Source organism: Hydra vulgaris, chromosome 01, assembly GCF_038396675.1.
Source record: "Hydra vulgaris chromosome 01, alternate assembly HydraT2T_AEP".
NCBI lineage: Eukaryota > Metazoa > Cnidaria > Hydrozoa > Anthoathecata > Hydridae > Hydra > Hydra vulgaris.
In genome coordinates, this window is record NC_088920.1 from 34,048,951 (window position 1) to 34,061,231 (window position 12,281).

The window sequence follows — 12,281 nt, forward strand, 5'->3', positions numbered from 1 at the left end:
TTTATTTTTAATGTGCAAAAGATTTTTCTCATTTGGTTATGTTGTCATAAAAAATAAATAAAGTTTCAATTCGCAACTAAGCGACATAATTTTTTAAGTTAGTTCTTATAGCATTTTTTTATTTTACAATATGTCTTAATTGGTTACACTTTTGAAATATATGTATATTTAAAATATATATATATTTTAAAAGTTTATCAATTGAGACATATAAAAAATATTATAAGGATTAACTAAAAAAGTTATGTGTCACTTAGTTGCAAACTGAAACTTTATTTATTTTTTGTGACAAAGTAACCAATTGAGACTTTTGTATATCAAAAATATAGAAAAATTACAATGAAAAACATTTATTGCAATATGGTTACTTCATTTTTCATTGATAGTACTTAATGAATGTTATACACTATTTGATTAATTATATAAGACATGCTTTAAAATCTAATAAAATAATTAATGTTTTTTTTTAAAATGTTTCAAATATTTTTAACTAAAATAATTTTTGACATAAATTAACACCAAGAAAAAGAATATTCTAATTTAATTTACGTTTTGATAATTGCAAATAATATAAAATTTTCATTATTTTATTGGGTCAGATTATCCTGCTGCTGGTAACATGTAACCTAGTACAACCTGCTTAATGCCCTGCTGCCTTGTAGGATATGCTTTTGGTAAAGGTTAGGAGAAGTCAACTCTGACTTAACACCCTCCTTTCCCTGCCTTTGGGCTTTTAGTTGAGTAAAGACTAGAAAGGCTGGTGTCTGGATAAAAATACTCATCTTGGGCATTAAATGCATCTGGCTACTGTCTTGTAGAAAGTCTCCTAGGCAAAAACAGATTCTATCTGTTGACAAGTTTTCACCCCTTCTTCATCTATTAGACTGGCGTAGATGTATTTATAATACATTATTTCCAATTTAGGATGTTGAATGCTGGATCTTTTGGATTCAATGCAAGAGTTTTGTTTGTTTATAACTCAATTACATGTGTTTGTTAATAGCAATAAGGCAATTGCTTGGATAATTAAATAGTGTACTGAGTACTTTCTGTGCTTTGAGTCAAGTTCTTTAACAAATCCCAAAATGAGTAAAAAGTACAATGACTATAAAACATAAAAAACTTTCATTCACTAATATTTGTGGTTTTTAAAGTAACTTTTCTTCTGTTGAGTCTTATCTCTTGCAAAGTTCACCAATATTACTTGCTCTTTGTGAAATTAACTTGAGTTCGACTGTCTCATCTTGTGATCTTAGTGTTAATGGTTATCTTTCTTTAGTTTGTAAAGACTCCAATAGTCACATGTTTAGCCTGGATATTTACATTCATAAGAATTCACCATTAAAATTGAATTTCTTTTTGTTCTATAATGCTCTTCTTCATCTCAAGGCTGCACTCTTTTTGATGTTATTTCTGATCAAAGTGACCAAGCCCTTTTCTTTATCTTTCAGCAAACATCATTGTTGTTGGTGACTTAAATGCTCATCACACTGAATAGCTTGGTTCTAGTGCCAGTGACTCTGCAGGCATTAAGGTCCACAACTTTTGTTTTTTATAATCTTTAAATAGTCAATAAATAGTCAACCTTCCATCTTGCTTTCCAGACAATCCGAATCATTTACTTTCTCTACTTGACTTAAGTCTTGTTTCTGATCCTAGTCGGTACTCAGTTTCTCCACATTCACATTAACTGCTTCTGATCACGGTTTAATCTCCCTAAAACTACTAACTCATTCTTCTTCATCATCAGAATCCCTATATCATCATACCTCTTACAACTACCTTAAAGCTGACTGGGACTCTTTCTACGATTTTCTTCATGATGGCTTTTAGGTAGAAATCTTTTGTCTTCCTGCCAAAACCATTTCTTCCATATCTATCACTAAAACAATTCTCCAGAAAACACACGTCTTTTTACTATTGCTAGAAACCATTATAAAAAGGTTTTGTTTAATGCCAAAGCCTGCTATTCTCGGGTCACAAAATCTCATCTTTCATCTCAAAAGTTATGCTTGTGAGACTTCTGGAGAATCTTTAACAGTGACTATAATAAGGGCAAATCTGTTATTCCACCTCTCTTGCATGGTTCAGATTTTGTTACCTTACCTAAAGACAAAGCTGAATTGTTTGCTAAGAACTTTTCATAATTCTCATCTCTTGATTCCACTAATCATATCCTACCTGATATAGATGACAAACAGGTTGATCCATTGTTTGACATTTGTATCACTCCAGCTTCTGTATCTAAAGCGATTTCCTGCTTAGATTCTGCTATAGATGTTTTTAAAAATTCTAGAGAGTAATCTGACTCGTCAAACTACTGTCCCATTAGTCTTCTTTCTATCATAAGCAAGGTTTTTGAGTCTTTAGTTTAACAAACACTTAGTCTCTAATCATGAATCTAATAACTTACTTTCTGATCATCAATATGGATTTTGATCTTCTTGTTCTACAGCTGATTTGCTAACAGTAATAACAATAGGTTTGTTGCTAACAGTAATAACAATAGGTTTGTTGTGCATTAGATAGGTGTGGAGAGGTTAAGGCTATTGCTCTTGACATTTTTAAAGCTTTTTAAACTTTTTTGATTTTACTTTAGGTTTTGATTTTTTTTTTTTGGTACTCATTCTACTGCTAAGATTTCGATTTTCTACCGCTGATTTGTTAACAATAATAACCAATGGGTTTTATTGTGCATTGGATAGATTTTGGATTGGATGGAAAGGTTAAGGCTATCACTCTTCAAATTTTTAATGCCTTTGATGTTTATGAACGCTAGTGTATTTGATGAATCATCTATCCTTCATCTTTTAGGATTAACTCTTACTTCCGATCTTTCTTAAAACCACTTATCAAATCCATTGCAAAATTAGCATCTACTAAGGTTGCATCTCTTTATTGTTTCTTGTTATTGCTTGCCACTTTTTTAATTTGGAATCTATTCTTTAACTCTATAAATCTCAAATCCATCCTTGTATGAAATACTGTTATATCTGAGGCAGATCTTTGAATGATGCCCTTTCTCTTTTAAACAAGGTGCAAAAATACATTGTAAACATAGATAGACCTGCTTTTGCAGTCAACCTACAACCATTATCACATCGTCGCAATGTTGCTTCTCTTTCTCTTTTCTATAAATACTATAATGAGCGCTGCTCTAAAAAGCAGGCGTCTCTTGTACCATCTACTAAAATTTATTTTCGTGTTACTCACCATTCAATTAAGTCTTATCTTTTTATTGTGACTGTTCCTATGTACTCCAAAAATTCTTTTTTATCTAGTTTTTTTCCTCGAATATGAGTTTTTTGGAATTCGCTCCCCTCAACTTATTTTCCTTATACATATAATTCGCAATCTTTTAAGCCATCTGTTAATCGTTATCTTGCTTCATAAATTTCATTTTTTCTCTCCCAGTGACTTTCAACTCTAATAGTGGTTGCTTGCAGCCTTGTTGGAAGTGAAGATATTTTTAAAAAAGAATCAATTTGTTGGTAGAACACCATAAAAAAATATTTTTCTTATATATTGTGTTAAAAAATATTTTCTATTTTACTCTGTGTTTTTTTATTTTGTGTTTTTTTATTTTCTATTACAAAAACAAGCCTAATATTTTTATTTGTTATGTTTAACAAGTTTAATATTATTTAAATTTATGTTTATTGGTTATTTTTTTATTAACTAATCAGTTTTTATATCTAATGCAGAAAAGTTATACATTACTATCTGTTAAATTTTTTTTTTTCCTGTAAAAAAGAATTCTACAGAATAGAAATTATAGCAGAAAAAGAGTTCTACACAATAGATTTTATAGCAGTTCAATAAGAATTAAAATAGATATTAGAAGGAATAGCAAGACTCTAATTGTAAAAATAATTTCTATATTGGGGTGGGTGGGTGGGTAGAGTGTTTGGAGGTGGGGTATAATAAGCTCTATAAGCATCCTATGCAAGTGACTGAATCTATAGTATGTCAACATTGTTTGTTTCTGGTTTAGAGATGACTACTATCTAATTCATTGTAATAACTCTAGCAAAACTATTCAGAGTGACTTCTACAAAATCAAAACTTTTTTAAAATATCAGGCTACATTTTTGTAATTCAACTTGCCCCAGTAAAATAAAAAATGTTCAAACTTTAAATGTTAAGTTTACTTTTAAATGTTTTATTAGATTCCTTACCCCGAAATATGTAAATGTAATTTTAATATTTTTAGCTTTCCATTTCATGCAGATCAGAAACAAGGGCCACTACCATTTTTTTAAAGGGGGGATTTTTATTAGTTCAAGTCAAAGTTAAAACTTTCATTAATTATGTTTATGTATAATAAAATTTTTTAAATTAATTAAATTTGTTTAAATATTTTAAATACATTTTAAAAATATTTTAAAGTCAACACGATGTATGCAGATTCCTAAAGATATGACCCGCATTGACACAGTCAAACTGGAAGGTTCTTTTTATTTTAACATTGTAACTCATTGTCTCAAATTTTGATTGATTGCTATCTTCTGTTATTATTTTATATATAGTCTATTATTTTTGTATAAAAGTTTTTATTTTTTTATAATACTTTTCAGAATGGCAGTATTCTGGACAAAAATGGAGGAAAACAAAAGCCATAAAATCCATCTTTATTCCAAGTGGAGTGCAACTGCAACTTACTGGTATTATTTTTGGGTTTTATGAGCTTAATGTGCTTGTTTAATTTAGTTTTTTTTTTATGAGCTTAATGTGCTTGTTTAAAATCTTAATTAATAAAGTTAAATAAAGTTAATGTAATTTTTAAAAGTAGTTTTGTTTTCTGTAAGAGTTCGTGTAGCATGAACCTTTTTTAAAAAAGCTTAGGTTTATAGACAAATACATATAAAAATGTAACTTTGGTTTTAGCTACCCAACATAGGAAAAAATTGTTAAATATGATAAATATGAAGATTTTAACTATGATAATCGATATCAGTCAAAATTTATACAATAAGTAAATGGAAACATTGAGCAAGTATTGATTTATTGATTGGCTACAAACAATTTTAGTTTGCAAAGCTTTGTTTAATTATTGACTTTATGGTTTACAAAAATTCAAAAATTTGTTGAAATATTTAAATTTTCAATTAAAATTAAGTAATGGTTTATAAAGAATAAATACTTGAACAATTAAAACAAAAACCAGCAAATCAAATCTCAACAAGAATCTAAACAGACTTTAACATTTTCCCCACATATAACAAGTACACTAATATTTTTGTTGGTAATAAATCTTGTTCTATATATAAATATCTTGTTCTATATATAAATACCAACTAAATGATTCTTTGAAACTGAGTATGTGGCAAAAATACAAAGTGTTTCTTCGGATTGTTTTATAAGGAAGTTAATAATCTGTTGTTTTTATTTCAGATAGTGATTTTAATTTCATATAGCAATGTTTGATCTTTTTTGCACGCAAATTTTGCCATTTAGCGTCTTTAAACTTTTTTTAATTTGTTGATGAACAATATTTTAATTCACTTGGATCACTTGAATTGCTTGAATCTTTTGAATCACCTTCCCTCCAATTTTTAACCACCATTATATTAACATGTTAAATCATTTCTATTCAGTTTTCATCATTTCTTATCATTTATCATTCATCATTTCTTACTAGTACTCTCAGTGCTGGTTGAGCCACATCTCCTATAAAAATGTTGTTACTGTTTCTTATCAGTGTTCTAATTGCTGGTCACATCTCCCATAAAAATGTTGTTACCATTTCTTACCAGTACTCTCAGTGCTGGTAGAACCACATCTCCCATAAAAGTGTTGTGAGCCACTGATGCATTTATGCAACAATTAGCTACTTATAAAATTCATCATTCATTATTAAATTTTTTATAAATTTTATTTTTTGTTCAACAAAAATGCTTTTATTTACTTTTTTAAATAAGTGCAAAATCTTTGTTTAAATATGTTTATATTGAACTAATATCAAAGTATAACATTTATATTATTTATTTATTAAAGACTATTTTTTTAATTAAATTAGTTTAAAAGTAATTTTTGACTAACGCTTCATTAAGTTTAATGAAAAAATAACAATATGGTTCATAAATACCATGAATTTAACATAAAGTGAGCCTTGTGTAATAACTGCAACACATTTGGATAAAAATACAATTCAAAAACCTGATAAAGGTATTTATCTTTTATGGATTGGCAAGTTATACATTTGTTGATAAAACTTTTTGCTTGTAATAAAATCTTAAAGCAAAATTGCTAGTCCCATTCAGAAGTGGACACCAGGGTTGGGGTCAAATACGTTTGATTAAATACAAATACATTTTTTCTAGATTTCCAAATACAAATTTAAATACAAATATATTTAATTGGCATTTTCCAAATACAAATACAAATATTTGTAATTTAGTTTAAGAAAAAAATAAAAAAAATTTTTCAAGACAATACTATACTACTACTATAGTACTATATAAAGAAGGTCTACTATATAGAAGAATAAAAACAAGTCTTCTAACAAATACCCCTTAATAACAAGTTTTTAATTTTTTTTAGTGTTAAAAATGAAAAAGAAAAAACATCTCTTGGTATTTCCTCCAAAAACACTGGTTAACCTAGTTTATGGAGCTGCAAATAAATTTCAATCAAATACATATACAAATATTTAAGAAATTTTTTATTAAATACAATATGAATACAAATACGCCAATTTAGCTCATTTTTAACAAATAAAAATATTTATTTGACTCCAATCCTGGTGGACACAGGATTTTAGTTTACCCCATCATAAAAATGCACTTAATGCCATGTTGCGATACAAAAGAAATAAAATCCGCAGCAGGGAGGGAGGGGGGTTTCTTTTTGTGAGTAAGAAATATGATACAAATTAAGTAACAAGTAAGAAACATAGCTAGGCTAATTAAATTTTGACAGTCTTTAATAAAACTGTCAAAAACAGCTTTAATGACTTCATTTATTTTATTAATGCCTTCTTGAGCATAGTCATCAGAAATTTTTATAGAAATTTTTATAGCAATTAGTTTCTCATGGCTTCACACTTAGCACGAGTCCTAATAATGTCAACCTAGTTGACCCAAGAACGCTATTTATATGGATTGATAGCATACATATAGTTTGATAAAATTTGGTGCAAATGCAGCATATGGCCACACTAAACTCTGGATAAAACTTCAGTTGGATGGTTAACTAGTTATTGATTCATGGCAGTTTTAGTTTTTTGCTACTTAGACCTCAAAACATTATCCATTAATGTGATACTCGGTCACTACTTTCAAAGTAATGGCTACATGAGTGTTCTACTATGTAGTATCAACAATTTTTATTACAATTTTTTTATTGCTACATGTAACATTTTTATTATATAAACATATTGATATTGATATAAATATTAATTTTCTATTTGAAGTGTGGTTTGAATTGGCTTATGCATAGTGTAAATATCTCAACATTTCCTAAAGTATAAATTATTACCAAAATGCAAAAAAAGTGCAAAACCTGGTAAAAGGACTATCAGTTAGTAAAAAAAAAAAACGTTTCTGTTAAAATAATTTTTATTGGCCCTTGATTCATTCTTAAATACATTGACTTTCAAAATGAAGTGAAAAATAACTATATAAACCCTATTTTTGACATTATAAATAGCACTGCCTAAATTTTAAGACATTTATTCAAAATAGCTTAATATACTCTTTTAGTGAAATACTCTTCAATATTTTGAAATCTTTGATGTGGTAGAAGACGGTGTGAATTTTAGATGTTATGCTTGCACCAGTTATCATGAAGTAACACCTTTTAAAATTTTCAATTATTTTAGCAAAATCCGGCTAAAGAATAAATCCAAAGCAAGCTTATACAACTAAGTTGAAACTTTTCAATGATTCAATTATGTGAAGAATGTTGAGAACCGTGTTTGTACCAGCAAGTTGCTGGTACAAACACATCCACATTTTTAATTACATCCTGCATTCATTTCCCTCGAACTAACCCTCATGATATGGGCTTAGTTGAATGTGGAAGGCAGCTGAGCACTTAACAGCTTCTATCCAAGCAGTTTTAAGTTTCTTGAAAAGATGATTGACAATTCCTATAAGGAGATGCAATTCCATTGGTGGGATTATTTCTTAGTTCAGAACATTATCAGGCCCATTAATGATTGGCTTTCAAATGATAAAGCCAAAATACTTTGTATGAGCAACAACCCTGTCATATTACTGAAAAGACTCTAGGCTAGATTTGATTGAACCCAGTGTTTGCAAGTTCCAGATTTGGAAAGAAACTTAGATTTGACGTCACATCATGTACAAGAATGCATATTTAAATGGGTTTAAAGACCACAAATTATATTTGCAACTTTTGTATCCCAAGCCAAAATTAGTTAAACTCCATTTGCATTAATCAGTGACCAGATTTGTTTAACATTGGAGTGAGTTTCTGACAAATCTTCTGATACCGCAACAAGAATTAGTCTCTTAACTCCAGTGTCATTGCCACTCCAGTCCAGCATTCAATCCTTAACACAGTATTAACAATGCTTAGACAAAACTTGAGAAAACCTTTACCATCAATTCTGAGCTTAACAAAATATCCACCTAAAATTTTGTGAGATTGAATAACATGATTCACAAGACTTGATAAATCATTGCAGTGAGCAAAAAAATGGAACTGTACCAAAATCTCCTTTTCCATCTTTAATTTTTAAGTCACTGCAGGTGAAGAAATCACTTAAGTATTGACCTGCTAATAAGAAATTCTTATAAAAATTGGGCTCTACCAAATTGTTGCTTAATGTTTGGTTTACAGTTCTGACCAGTTTCTTTAATTCGTTGTTTGATAGCCCCATATTTAATTGTACATTTACAAAAACTAGAGTGGTTAATTTTGGAGTGTGATAGTCACTGGGTACTACTTTGACCTGAAACTGCATATTTTATCTTTATATTAAACTTTGTTCAGAAAATTTGTTTAAAACTTTCAAATTATTTGTTTTTAAAGTGATTAGAAACTTGTTAAAAATATACTTGTCTCTTTTTATAAAGATTTTTTTTGAATATATATGTGAAAATTATTGAACTTTATTTGAGAGAATTGGTGGGGCAACCTTTTCCTAAAAGGCAGAGGCATGTGCTGCAATGTGCATTTGGTTCTTTCTCCGTGGTGGTTTTTTTCCCTCTTGTTTCCTGCGATAAATCATCACAATTTGCAGAGTCCTTGTGGTATATTGATCTTTGCATTATACAGTTGGTATATTCGATCTGCTTGGAAAGCAGTAAGTTGTCTTAAACATTTTTTCAGACAGAGTAAGAACACAAATTTTTGATTTTTGTCATGAACCTTTGCTTGATTTGGCATTGTAGCAATTTACTAAATCCAACTTTACTAAATCAAACTATCCCTTTTATAAAATTTAACCTGAATTTGTATTCGATAACAATCTATTAACATATCTACAAATATTATTTATTATAAACTATTAAAATCAAGGAAATAATTACTTATTTAAAAAGGAAATAGTACTTACATAATTCTTTCCTTTAAAAGAAATAATTATTTAAATTAATGACACTTGTCATACTTTGTGACAATTTAGATTTTATTTGATGAAACATTCATCAAATAAAATAAAATCAAATAAAATTTCTACAAAAGATGTTTACTGCTCTTCATATAACTATTCTCCTTTTCATAAGATTTTCCTCACTCCAAACTTTTTATTTATTGTTTTAGTTATCTAAATTTTTATATTTTTTTATGTAGGTTTTGTATCTTTATAAAAAGCTTTTTAACCATTTTTTACCATTTTCATGCATTTTGACAGTCGTTTATATCTTGAAAATGTTCATAATTTCACGCAATTCATAAGCCAAAGTCAAACCACGCTTTAAATATAAAAAAAAAACGCTTTAAATATAAAAACCACGCTTTAAATATAAAACCACGCTATAAAAATAAAAAAACCTTGCTTTAAATATATATATAAAAAAAACATAAATATTTTGGTAAAATGAAAATGGTAGTTTAGCAATAAAACAATTTAAACAAAAATTGTTGGCATTACATAGTAGAACACTCACATATAATCACAGTAATCGATAACATTTTGAGGTATAAGTAGCAAAAAACTAACGAAGTGTAAACTAAAGCTGCCATAAATTTAGTTAATCTGGAGTTTAATGCGGCCATATGCTAATTTTGCAATAATTTTTATCAAGTTATATAAAGTGGTTCTCGTTTTACAGATGTTTTTATTGTTGTACTATAAAGTCAAAATTTCAATTGATTTGAACATTCAAATTATATTATTTACCGCGGATAAAATTAAAAGACTTCAAAATTTGCATCACAGGGTACCTTGATGTGTACGCTATCACCCCATATTTTTTTGGTCAGCTAGGTTGGCATTATTAGGATCTGTGCTAACCGTGTCTTGAGAATATTCTATTGAAAAGATTTTTAGTGATGTATCTTGTTGAAAGTAATTTTTTTAAGTAAGGTACAAACTGGTTTTATGTTTCAATATCATATCGAGACTAAGATAAACCCATTTCATCGTATAGATATATAAAAAAATCTTCTAAACGTCTTATGTTTATTTTACGTTATTTGGTCACTTTAATGTTTAACAACAAAGCTAAACAAAAAGTTTAAAGTTTTGCTTCAAGAAAAAAAAGGCTTTTAACATAAGAAACTCCTATATTGTTTATTCACGTAATAAGATTTTTTTGGTTTATTATTTTAGTTGGAAAAAAAAATGAAAATGATGATGAAACATACACCATGAACTTAGCAGGACCAGTTATTCGTGAAAATATATGTTTTGGAGATGAAAGGTTTGTAAGAAATATCACATTCAAAAATGGAAATCAAAGACTTTTAGTTAAAGTTTGTGAAAAGCCGTTTTTTAAAGGAATGTGCGACTATATTGATGACAATGTAAAAGAAATTGAATTAGGAAAAGATAAAGAGAAAACTGTAAATACAATTTTGTCTGTTCTCTGATAAATTTATTGAAAAATTATCAATTTTTCATTTGCTACTGTTTGTATATTACTGTCTGTTTTTTTTTTGGGGATAATTTTTAGTTATTTTATTTGCTATTGATTGCCTAATTGCTTGTTTGTTTTTTTGTATAATATTTAGTATGAGGTGAAAAATATTCATAATTGTACTTGGAGTAATGGTTTTTCGAGCTTTTTGGTTCCACACGGGTTTCAAGTTAAAACGACACAGTTTAGTTTAGGAAATAGTACTGAAATAACGAGAAGTTTTACAGGTTTACAGTACGTGTTTGAAACCGATACTGATCGTAGTAGCGTACTGTGGAAGACTTTACAACCTGTTCGACAAATAAAGATTAAATCAAACACTTAAATATGTTTTATTGTAAAAATGGAATGTTAATTGTAAGGGATATATAAGTAATTATTTTTCAAACTGCATGTGTTGTAAAAAGTGAAATTATTTCTGAATGCTGATCAATCAATACATATAAATGAACATTTTTAAAGAATTTATTTATTTTTTAACTGGCTATAAAAGTGCTTCAAGAAGTCCCAACGGTCTTGTCGCGTAGCACCTTGGAAAAGCATTTAACAAGAAAGTTCAAGCCTCCTTTCTTACTGATGACGCAAGTATGACCTGGACTATGACCTATGACCTCAAAGTTCTCAATTCTGAAGCAGGCGTTCTAACCTTCGCTCTTTTAAGATATATCTCTTTAGAGATCGTTCATAAACTACGCAACGCTAAATTTTAATTATAAACAAAAAACTACTCAATTACATGCTGACCCCCTAAAAAATAATAACAAAGTTTAATCAGCCCTAATAATAAAGCTATTTACTGATCTTTTGTTAAAGCAAGTACGTACTTAAAATTAAAGCTAGGTAAAAATACGTTAAAAATGCCTCATGTAAAAGGTACGTTAAAAATGCCGTATATTTTGTTTATTGTAAAAAATTTCATTCAAAAACTTTTATTCTTTTTTTTAAAGGTCTAATCAAAATAAAAAAACTTTGAAGTTACGTAAATCCAGAATTAGCAACTCGCATTGAACGAAATCTCGGTTCTAACAAGTTTAAATGTCAGTCGAATCTAACAAGTTTAAATGTCTGTCGAATGCTTAACTATTTGGGTGATATTTTAAGTTATCAACCACTGCCGTATTAGACGCCGTTTAGCGAGAGTATAAAAACAAGCTCTCAATACATTTAGAATCCGTTAGTTTGTCAAGAAAAGATTCTAGTAAGATCTGAATGTCTGTGATGAAAATTACC

At 28.5% G+C, this 12,281-nt stretch overlaps 1 protein-coding gene across 2 annotated transcripts in view; it reads left to right on the forward strand.

The window, feature by feature from the left end:
- LOC136075301 (uncharacterized) overlaps positions 1 to 11,515 on the forward strand; it is a 68,281-nt gene extending 56,766 nt beyond the window's left edge. For both annotated transcript variants that reach the window (XR_010635820.1, XM_065787963.1), the window contains 2 exons: positions 10,745 to 10,977; positions 11,146 to 11,515. Coding sequence is in view for 1 of the 2 variants with exons in the window: in XM_065787963.1 (XP_065644035.1) it covers positions 10,745 to 10,977; positions 11,146 to 11,376 (464 nt within the window). In the remaining variant the exon portion in view is untranslated. The remainder of the gene's footprint in view (positions 1 to 10,744; positions 10,978 to 11,145) is intronic.
- The last annotated feature ends 766 nt before the right edge of the window (positions 11,516 to 12,281 follow it).